The sequence below is a fragment of the Panulirus ornatus genome, chromosome 35, assembly GCF_036320965.1.
Source record: "Panulirus ornatus isolate Po-2019 chromosome 35, ASM3632096v1, whole genome shotgun sequence".
NCBI lineage: Eukaryota > Metazoa > Arthropoda > Malacostraca > Decapoda > Palinuridae > Panulirus > Panulirus ornatus.
In genome coordinates, this window is record NC_092258.1 from 12,018,516 (window position 1) to 12,030,686 (window position 12,171).

At 37.0% G+C, this 12,171-nt stretch overlaps 1 protein-coding gene across 1 annotated transcript; it reads right to left on the bottom strand.

The window, feature by feature from the left end:
* Positions 1 to 380: 380 nt before the first annotated feature.
* On the bottom strand, positions 381 to 8,311 carry LOC139760159 (ferritin-like). The gene is made up of 4 exons (XM_071683067.1): positions 8,047 to 8,311; positions 4,691 to 4,792; positions 1,445 to 1,567; positions 381 to 1,150 (listed from the first exon to the last, which is right to left on the bottom strand). Exons 1-4 carry the CDS (start codon positions 8,146 to 8,148, stop codon positions 965 to 967), a joined length of 513 nt encoding a protein of 170 aa, XP_071539168.1. The 5' UTR covers positions 8,149 to 8,311; the 3' UTR covers positions 381 to 964.
* Positions 8,312 to 12,171: the final 3,860 nt, after the last annotated feature.

A 12,171-nucleotide genomic window follows, 5' to 3' on the forward strand; every position in this document is an offset into this window, starting at 1 on the left:
TAAGAAAGTATCCGAAAAATTTGCTTAATTACATTTAACCATTTCTTTCTGTACTAAGATTGATTCCATATCTCTGACTACACTGAACTCAAATGCATCTATACCCTTTGCTCTCACACAATACAAACCTCCCACGCCATTACAAGTCTGTTATACAAAACGTTTAGATAATCATAAACTACAAGGCCCATGCCTGTTGGCTTTCCAACTTTTCACTTATTTCATGACAATACCCAGCTCACTTTTTTGGAGTGGTAGTTGATGCTTATGTATGTTAACTGACAAAACTGATCATGCACAATTTTTCACGAAAGCTCTCCAAGAACAATATAAATGCAAAAATCTATAAAATTGGATCGGTAAGGTTAACAAAAACAGTCTGTTAGATACCCCTTTAATGATATGAAATGAATCTAGCATTCATACAGTGTAATCTTATGATGTCAATAGTAACTGAAGGCCAGCCATCTTACATAAGCTAATCTGAAAACTTTGATTAAAATCTATGTCTGTTAATCTTAACATTTTGGGTTCTAACATTTTATTAAAATTACCAGTGTATCTGCAGCATTACCATCTGAAGTGCTTTAAAGATAAGCTAAAATGAAAAAATTATGGTACTACAGAAATTGTTACATCACCTTGTGCTACCCATTATAATCTACCATTCATGAAATCATTTAAGTACACACCATAATACATTAGTATATTTCTGACCTGGATTGAAGCACCATACCTCTTGAAAACAATAAATACAAGGTTTTGGCCAACATATAGAAATAAAATTAACAGTGCAAACATTTACAGCAGGTGAGGGGTCAGAAATATCAAACTTTAGGCATACAAATGACCACATGAATTACTACAGATACATGATGGGTTCAAGTGATTCTAACTTAAAACCTGAAGTGGGATAATCCTTCGTTCTAGTCAAGGCAAGCCCACGTTTTAATGAAACCATCCTTTAGTGGTGATCCTTATCAAACAGGTACTCTCCAAGACCACAGGTGCCAGCACGCTTCAGTCTGGTGATCATGTCTCCAATCTTCTTCAAAGACTCAACTTGTTCTTCTAAGAACTCATCCTCAAGCATCTTTGTCAGATGTGGGTCGTTGTTTTTACTGGCTGTACCATGGAGCTCCAGAAGGCACTAATAAAAATAAATAGAGTTGATACATTCCACCAAATAATTGCCAAACCACTGTAAACTATCTGAAAGGGTGCACCAATGTATGCTCAGTAGACTATATAACATTGATAAAAATACTTGGCATTTAGTAGACTATATAACATTGATAAAAATACTTGGCATTTCGCTATATTTCAGATAATTCAATATACAATTCCCAAAAATGACCTTTCAAAATAGGGAATTTGAACAAAAACATTTTAGCCATAACCAAACTGCTCCAAAAGGCAAATGCAATTGAAAAATATATCTTACCTGGTTAACTTGCTTCTCCAGATCCAAAGCAGCCTGAAGGGCATCATGGGCATTACCCCATTCCTGCAGTGAAGGAGCAGCAACGGCTTGCAATACAATGCGGCCTCCACGCTGGTTCTGATACTGTATGGGAAAATCAAAAGCATAAGAACCAGAGCATATGTAAAGATTCTATGGTCTGCAATACCTTAGCATACACAGTACAATGAGGGATATTAAGCACCTTGCATATAAAAATGAAGTCCTCTTGCTCTATTTCCAAACAGTGATATTTTCAAACAATGCCCTTGCAAATGCTATACTATTCCTAAAATGAAATGATTTCTCACTGACAAATCTAAAAATTACTTCAATTTCCCCTTCCCAAACTAAGTTTAGAAAATGTCCTTCGTTTAACTGCAGTTGGATGAAGTGATCTAGAAAATGGTTGAAATGTTATCTTCCTTTATGTGCAGTATGCAAAAGGCAAAATAAAAATCACAGCAGGTGCAAAGAGTACAAAACAAGGGAAAATGTGTTCAGAAACCTTCAATCCTTTCATTACAGTCAATTTACTGAAATACTATGAAAAACAAATTTCATCTTAAAACATTAAAACAGTTATTAAATGACCTTGTTACAAAGCAACATCCTGGAAAACAGGATAGCCGACATAACTATTACCTTTTATGCAAGTTGTGAATACACTAAAGTAAAATAAATTGACAATAAAACATAATACAAAAATGGAAGTAAGAAAAAAATAAAGCATATGAATGCTACTATCGGTTGTTTGTTTATATTGGAATTCACTGTGCATGTGCAAATAAGTATTAAGTGCACAGACATATCAAGGATAGGCTTACACATGGCAACAGCCCAACAACAATTAACAAATTACTTTAATCCTTTAATGTAGTTTCCAATTTCCTTTATCAAAAGCCACGTATCATCCCTATGTTGCTTGCATACTTTTTGGCATTTTCATCCCAACAAGGCAATGCTTGGGCCTTGAATGCACAAGAAAGGGTGGATGCACTGGTAAAAAAATGCCTAAGAACTATGTGCAGCATGAGGTACACTGATTATAAGGAAGGACGCTGAAGGAGTAAAGCATGGTAGAAAGCACAGTTTGATTGAGGAAATGCTAACTTAGTCTGGATATATAGAAAGAGTAAGTGTATTGAAACTTAAAGGATCAACAAGAAAAGTGGAAGGAGCATGGGGAGGAGAAAGCCAAGATGATGCAAGGAAATAAAGGATGTTTTTGGTTTTCAAGACCTGAACATTCAGAAGGGTGACATGGTGTCACTTGGTTAAACCACATTATTTGAAGCAGCCAAGATAAACCATGGAATTATAAGTATGGCTTTGCTGTGAATGGTAAGCACTGAATTCAGTACACTAAACATGAAAGCAAGACTGGACTGTTCTTGCTAAGGCAAGAGAGGCAATTAGGAAAGCAAGTACATATTTCATTCATACTTGTTCACCCTTTCCTGTATTAGCAACAGCACTAGGAACACACAAAGATCTCAATCCCTCAGATCCATTCTCTAGTTGTCATTTGTAATGCAATGACAATGCAGCCCTCTAACCACATCTAGGCTCTAACATTTTGTGGTTTCCCCCAGCCACTTCATATGCCCTGGTTCAGCCCAATGACATCATGTCACCTCCCAGTATACCGCATCATGCCAATTCACTATCCTATGCATGTCTTTCCCTTTGCATGCTTTCCCTCTCCTGCATGTTCAAGCCCAAAGCACTAAAATATTTTTCACTCCATTCTTCCACTTCCAATTTGGTCTCCCTCCTCTTGTCTCCTCCACTTTTGACAATTTCTGTAACTCTCCCAAGTCATTCTCTCCATATTTCTAAACCATTTCTGCACAACTTCCTTAGCTCTCTCAACCAAACTTTCATCAGAAATAAAAATATGTAAACACAATTAGAGAATGACTGAGAGCACATGTGACCTTTCTTTGTTACTGGGGCCACCTTACAAAAATGGGAAACAGCGATCAAATATGAATATATACATTTCCTCTTTCATACTTGTTCCATTTCCTATGTCAGAGGTGGCATCAGAAACAGATGTGGCCTCGTTTGCTCTTATGCATCTAAGAGGTCATGTATAATGCTTTCAAAAAGGCCCCATCTACACCCACACCCCAAAAACTTTTCAGTGGTTTCCGCTGAATGCTTCCTGTGTCCTGGTTCAGTTCTCCTGTATGTTACATTGCTCTCATTCAATCCTCTGTAGACCTTACACTCTCCTGCATGGTTCTGGTCCTGAGCACACAAGCCATTATGTATGATACCCTTCAATCACCAACTTGGTCTCCCTTCTTATAACCCCCATTTCTGACATACATCTTTGTAAACATCTCAATGACCTATCCATATATATCCAAACCAATGCAGAACATCCTCTTCATCTACATCAACCATACTATTTCCATTACCACTGCTCTTTCTGATACAATCATTTCTTAATTTGATAAACCCTCCTTGCATCATTTGTCCTCAAACATTTCATTTTCAACATATTCTCTCCACCATAGTTTCTTATCTAGAACTCGCCCCTTAGTTCCATACAATGATCTCTGAATACTGCTTTATCAAATACATCCATCCATGTCCTCGGTGGCAAAGAACACTCTTTCCACACACTCCTCAAAAGCACCTAGGATCTCATAGCCTACTCACCAAGCCCCATGGCTCACTTCTGCTTCCACAGTCCCATTTTTTGCAGTGTCTACTTCGAAGTGTTTAATTCATCCCACTTTCTCGAAGCTCTCCACATTTAAACTCACACTCCAACTGAAATATTTGGTTCACCTCTGGTTTTCCCCAATGATGTTTACTTTAGTCAGTCAATTTGAAGATCCTATAATTTCTTGTATAATTCAAAATATCAATCAATGGCACCTGGCCTTCTTTATGAATTTCTCTATTTACGAAGCAATGTCAAGTTTACAAAAAATCAATACATATCCAAGCCGATGCTCAGTTCTCAAATGCCACTTCTATTTCAATATTGACCTTCAAATCATTAAATAAAAAGAACCCAACTTTTGCAGGCATCTGTAGGCTTTCTTAACATGGGCATACAGCCATTATCTATGCAGCTTTTAACAGATTGAAAAACAATATCAAAGCTTGGCGAGTTAATCTTTTATAACCTGAAATACTTACATTTCAAGAATCATACAAATCTATTCACTCATCTTCAAACAAATACAAAAATATTAAATTTTTTACCTTCATGAACCTCTGTGCATGTTCCCTCTCTTCATCACTCGAGTCCTTGAAGAACTTGACCATGCCAGGAAGGGAAACATCATCACGATCAAAGTAGTAACTCTGCCGGAGAAAAAAATTCCTTACAACAACTTTTAAAGATTTCAATATGTAGTTCTACAAACATAAGCAAACCCAGGCATCCACAAACTCCAGATCTTCAAGCCTGGCTCACAATAAGTCCCCATGGATGAATATATCTCATTTCAAAACTTGCAAAAAAGATTTCAGTATGTGTGATACAAGCAAATTTCTAAGGGGTATTTACATATACAAGCATAAATAAAATGGAGTTCATGTTAAACAAATCTACTGCTTGCAAATTCAAAAACCTTGCTTGTGTCACACCATTCCCTATGGTATTCTAGATATCAATGGTATCACAATTCAGACAAAAAAGCAGATATATTGAAGGGCCTTAGAAAATACATCCTTTACACCCAATGGTACTATCTAGCCTGCAGAAAGCATAAATCCTCTTAATCACTTAATGAAACTGCTGAAAAATGGTTCACTACATCTGCCCAATCACTTGTAACAAAACTTTATATTACCTTTTTCCCCTGACTTGGTATTTCTAACGTGCAGTTCATCATTTGAGAAACTTTCTTACACATCAAACGAGGAACATTGAACTAGCAAACATATGATGTAATCTTGCTCGCAGTTTCCTACATTAGCATCAGGAACACAGGAAAGGCTGTATTTGCTCACACCCATTCTCTGGCCTTCATGCCTAACATACCAAAATGATAGCTCCCTATCCACAGCCAAGCCCCAAAGACCTTTACAGGGTTCCCCACTGTACTTCACATTCTATCATTTGAACATGGTAGCATTTTTAAGGACTACTTGTGAACTACTTAATGTATGTACAAAGACATACTGTTTATGCACATAGGTGAATAATTTTTCCAAGGATCTATGAATAATCAAAACTTCTTTTGAGAACACCTCTCAATTAAGGAGTTCATGATATAATGGCTTGAGAAATATTTTGTTTTATGGTTTGAACCTTTCCAGTTTACTGTAACAATGAAATCTACCATCAGATACTTTAGTACTATCTGATACTCAGATATATATTTTCATTTTCCTTTTAACTTTTCTATTTCTGATTTACTGTATATATTCTCCTATGATGTTAAAGCCACCCGTATCAAATTTTACGACAATATTTACAAAAATGTTAACAGATAAGTAGCATATCAATGGATAAATTGTTAGAACTTGTTGCAATTGGTTAAAAGGTGGTAAGGTTGGTCTGGCTCACACTGACGGTAAATATCTACTTTGGTGGCATAGCAAAATTAATAAAAAAAAACAAAAAAAAAAATACACGAGCTTGATGTAACCGGTAAAATTACAATCTGTAAAGATCACTTTAGAGGGGTGTTATGTTTGATTTGACGAGTTGTTTTCTTGTTTCTATTAACTTTATTTTCACATTCAGCAAAGCAAAACCCAAGAAATCCAAGAATCTAACAACGCTCTTAACAGTGACTTCTGCAAGAGTAACAGAATTCAGCAAACTATAATAGTTTATCTCCACAATGTATGAGGCACACGGCCCATAAAAGTAAAACAATGAATTTGTATAAGTATATAAAGGCAATTCAAATCTCCTTTGGGAGCTTACAATCTTTCTTTCCATATACAGTATAATGCATTACTTTCTAACCCTTCACTTTAGTGCCAATTTCTTTTGTCGCTACAATATAATTCAGATTATGGCATTTTCTAACAGGAGTACCAAGTCATGCATCCCCCCCCCCAAAAAAAAGGAACATGATTTATCAAGGCATATCAAAATCTTTTGATATGTGAACACACAGTTCCCATGATATACTACTCCTAAACATGTAAATATCTTTCAATACAAATGGCAAGACCTCCACTGCAGGTATTTCTGAGATCAAAACAATGTAAAGCACTTAAAGCATAAGAAGCCATTTCCCCAAGCTAATCTAATGCAGAGTTACTAAAACTTTTACCAATTGTAAAATTTTCCCATATCTTCTGGCTACAAGGGGAAGTTTTCAGAAGTTCTGTTGATGTTCTTCCAAGCAATTTACCTCCTTTACATTAACCCCCACATTTCCCCATAGACAAAGCTCTCATTATTATGGTCACATCTAATTCCTTTCATCAAATTAAATTCTACAACACTGTATTACTAAACACAATTGCACAAGTGAATTCAAACAGCAACAGATCAATGATTCCTAATGAGGCTGGTTGTGATAGTGGAAGATAGCAGACTTCAAGACTCCAGTGGATTATTGTGGCATTAGATTTGAAAAAAAAAAAAAAGGAAGGCCTGTAAGCTTTTTGTAAATCTAAAGTAAACTTATCTTACAAACCATACAATCACTCAATATTCAAGGCTAATGCAGATTTGAAGCTAAATTACCTTCTCAGTGTTTTCATTAGTGCAAAGTTATTTCGAAGTCAATTTTGGCTGCATGTAATTCAGAAGTTTGGTCAGATTTCCTCTGTTAGATTATACAAATGTGGTGTATTTCTAATACGCCTCTCACATACTTCCATCTTGCACTTTCCTTCTTTAAGGTCTTAGCCACTCTGTGGAGAACTCCCGTGACCCCACAACATTCCTAGTCTTTGTTCTTCAATTTATCTAGTTATCCCACCACCACCTGATCCCAATCGAGTGCAATTCCGGCCACAAAGAACAAAGGTGTACGTATACCAATAATCTTCAAAGAATATTCATTAATACATACGACTTACTTACGAGCGCCCCAAAATATTCTATTTCCACTGTAAAACAAAGCTGTCCAAAGCTTGGTTAACACCGCCTGAGATTAGAAAAATATTTTTCTTACAGCAAACCATCCAGATGATATCGATCAAACCAAGAGTTAAATATCGACAAACCTTTAAAGCAGACATTATTTATAGCCTGCATGCGTGTTAACCTTCATGGTAATGCTATCATATTCGACGAACAAAGGTTTGTCATCACTACAAACTACATGGTTAATATAAACCTGACAACCAAACAAGGAAAACACCGCATAAGGAAGTTCAATGAATGAATTCCTTAAAGATCGAAGGCGGCAGCAAGACACACTGGCGACCTCATTTCTAGAAAGCACATTCTTGCTTTGGCGTCAGATTCCAGCCATACTTTCCAGCCAGCCGTGCCTTCCTCACTCCTCTTCAACATTCACACCAAACTTATTTTCCAATCATCAACCCACCGAGAACACCTATGCCGTACACAGGTCTAGGTCTCATGGGTAAATGAAGCCAAAACGTGACGAAATAAAAATTACATAATGCTAAGAACTGACCATGGACATGTAGACGTAGCTGGCATACAGTTCCATGTTGATTTGTTTGTTAATTGAGGCTTCACAGTCCTCATGGTAGTTCTGGCGGATCTGGCTGGCCATCTTGCTCTTGCTCTGAGGTAATGGAAAGACGAAGTGATGAGGAGTATCGAGAGGGATGAGGGATTTGCTGCGATATTAAGCGATGACTGAGACGCTCGTCCACACACTGGTGACCCGGAGCTTCTGACTGCGCAACTTTCTGCGCTGCTGCCTTATATACTACAAGCTGTTCCATTTGCCTCCCCGTTCTCCGTTATCTATATACATTTCTGATGCAGGAGGTGATATAGATAAGAAAGGGGAGGGACAAAGCCCGTGATACGCCGCGCATTTATATTACTGAGCATTGATCCATTATAGCGAGGTGGTGGGGCAGACAAATTTTCCAATTGGTTGTTTGTCCGCACACCAGTTTCCCACGTGTTTATATATATATATATATGTATATATATATATATATATATATATATATATATATATATATATATATATATATATATATATATATACATTACGATTTCATTTTAATGCAACTGAATATGGATTATATTCACAGCGTTTCACTAAAAAATTTGAATTATTAGTATGATGCAGTAATTTTCGATCTTATTAATCACTTGCACAAAATTGATGCATATGGTTAATGATATCTTAATATTCGAGGCTATACAGGTGTCAGCTTGGGAAGAGATAAATGCACCTTCTTGAAAGGCAGAAATATAAGCGAATAAAAACATATATATATATATATATATATATATATATATATATATATATATATATATATATATATATATATATATCATCTTGACCTAGTCAGAATCTCAACAGGACGGCAAAATTTAGGTCATAGAAATGAAAAAGCTCAACTGATGGAAAATCATAGGGAGGAGTTGAGCTCAAGGGCCAACAGATCTCGGAAATGAGCTGAGAGAGGATATTAGTGTGCTTAGTGGGGGGGGAAAGGAAATACGTCAAGGTTAGGGAGCCATACTTGTAGCGCGGGAGTGGGTAGAGGACAAGCACCAGACCACCACGGGAAACGGAGTGAGCACAAAGCATTATGAAGCCATACCGGCAGATCTTGTGACAGGACACAGTATGGAGAAAACGAGTGTATACACAATGAGTAGAAGGGTTATCATGATAGATGTTTAGAGGGGAATTGTTTTTTCATTACAATTAAGGCGTCAATAGTATATATATATATATATATATATATATATATATATATATATATATATATATATATATATATATATATATATATTTCTTTTTCTTTTAAACTATTCGCCACTCCCCGCGTTAGCGAGGTAGCGTTAAGAACAGAGGACTGGGCCTTTTTTGGAATATCCTCACCTGGCCCCCTCTGTTCCTTCTTTTGGAAAATGAAAAAAAAAAGAGAGGGGAGGATTTCCAGCCCCCCGCTCTCTCCCCTTTTAGTCGCCTTCTACGACAAGCAGGGAATACGTGGGAAGTATTCTTAATCCCCTATCCCCAGGGATAATATATATATATATATATATATATATATATATATATATATATATATATATATATATATATATATATATATCATATATATATATTTTATATATATATATATATATATATATATATATATATATATATATATATCATATATATATATATTTTATATATATATATATATATATATATATATATATATATATATATATATATATATATATATATATATGATCATACGTAATGTCTTTACTATCTTGGACCAAAGTATTTGGGTCCGTGGTTTAAAATTTGGACTACACAAGCTCTGGTTCACCCTTTACATTGGCTATGTACACTGCATTGACATTCCTTACATAACACATCACTCTTCTCTCTGTCTAATGCAGGCCTTTCGTCTTTCTGAATGTTCAGTCTTCGATACCCGGTCCTTTTCCTTCCGCTTGCTCCTTCTGCTTCCGACAAACACTCCACTCCGCCTCTACATCCTCCTACGTTCAGCACATCCTAGTCAGTTCTCTTGCTTACACTCGAGCTACTTACCACATCTTTATTGGCACTATTACTTCTTACTTGATCAGCCCACCTCATGATACATATCGTCCTCAGGCGTTTACATTCCAGCACGTCCAACCTCTTTTTTTCCTTTGCATTCACGTCCCTAAACACCTATCATATGACAATGTCGGGAATACTGCACCTCAAAACATATCCATCTTTGTCTTTGCGGACACTGCTGTTTCCCTTCACACACCCCTTGCTGTATCCAGGGCACTTTAGCTGGCGGGTATCCCGCAACGGACACTCAGTTCATGTTCTAAATGGTGGAAATTTAGGGACGCGCGTTACTACACCGTTTTCCACCCTGTTGCTTCTTTCAGTCCTCATGGCTCCATCCGCTGCCATATACACTTTCAGGTATCAGACACTACACTTCCTCCAGCCCTCCGTCTCCCAAGTCACACACACACTCAAACCTTCTCACACATAACCTTGATCTTCCTCAGTATCTTAATTTTCACATAAATGTTTCTTTTTCTTTAGTGAAGTCTCCCAGAGTCTGTTTTTAACCTCTGGGAGTTTACTTTCGAGTATACTACAGAGCTGTGCCATCCTCAAAGAATAAACTGATTTACTTCCCATATCCTCAACCCACGCCCAGCACACTGTAGACAGACCATCGCATTGACCTCCCTCTCCACCCCATCCATAAACAGATTAAACAACTATGGTGACATCACGTATCCCTGATGCATAATATCCACCCTCGCTTGGAACCGCTTCCTCTTCGTTCTTACTCGCATACCGGTAAAAGCTTTCCATAACTTAAGTAAATTTCCATTTATCCCATACATCAGTAGCATTTTTCATGAGTTATATGTCAACCTTATCGTGCTCTTTCTCCAGATCAAGAATTGCCACATGGAAGTCACTCTCTTCATGTATTTATCACAAAAATTCTTCAAAGAAGACACTTGACCAGCTCATCCTTTACTGAAACCATATTGTCCCTTCGCAATCAGATACCCTATGCATGCTTCCTCCCTCTTAATCACCACTCTCCCAACCAAGTATTCTCAACAGATTCATACCTCTTGGATCTTAATAGTGTTGTCTCGCTTACCCATAGACAAGTGTACTACACACACAGTCCGGTAGTCCTCAAGCACTTCAACTAGGGTCGCTTTGCGATGGACAGCCTAAACAATCAACATCGTGGCCAACTCCTTCCTTGAGAAACTCGGCTGAAATTCCATTTACTCCTGATAGTTTACGACATCATAGTATGTGCAAGGCTTTCACTGCCTCGTATTTTTTCTGACCGTACCATTCGCCGTGACTTGATCTGCCTTCCACTTTGTCCTAAACTTACCATCTCCACTTCTCCACCATCGAATACGCTCAGCAATGCTGCATAATACTCATTTAATATCATCTTTGTTCATTATCATATTTCTATCCATTCTCCCGTCACCTCCTTTTGATCCTCTCTTCTCACACTGTTCACCTTCTTCCAAAACATTTTCTTGTTCTTCCTGGAGTTCATCAATAGTCTCTCACCTTATTTATCATTTGCCCTCATTTTTGCAGCTCCTGTATCTTCTTCCTTTTGATTTTCTCTTGTACTCCTCCCAGTTACACGCACTCCTTTCCAATAGATGCTAACCATACACTTCCATAACAAGTTAAGTAAAAGACGGGAATGATTACAGTGATATAAAATCACGGCAGTGTACATCATAGCAATAAAGATCACAACCATGCAAGTTGATAACAGAATATATCACAATAATGTATGCTGACATCAGCATAGATCACAACAATGCATGATGATTACAAGAGCATATTCACAAAATGTATGATCACACCAGTACAGCCACAACAATGTATGATGATCACAACAGCATATTCACAAATGTATGATCACACCAGTACAAATCACAACAATGTATGATGATCACAACAGCATATTCACAAAATGTATGGTCACACCAGTATAGATCACACAATGTATGGTGTCATAACAGCATACTCACAAAATGTATGGTGATCACAACAATATAGATCAAAATATGTGGTGATCACAACAGTTTA

What these genes read in the sequence shown, in the direction of transcription:
- LOC139760159 (XM_071683067.1), bottom strand. Translation starts at nt 8,148, where the DNA reads ATGGCCAGCCAGATCCGCCAGAACTACCATGAGGACTGTGAAGCCTCA. An exon ending in ATGCACAGAGGTTCATGAAG is followed by an intron (nt 1,568 to 4,690) that starts GTAAAAAATTTA and finishes TTTCCCATACAG; the next exon opens with TATCAGAACCAGCGTGGAGG. An exon ending in TGGAGAAGCAAGTTAACCAG is followed by an intron (nt 1,151 to 1,444) that starts GTAAGATATATT and finishes TATTTTTATTAG; the next exon opens with TGCCTTCTGGAGCTCCATGG.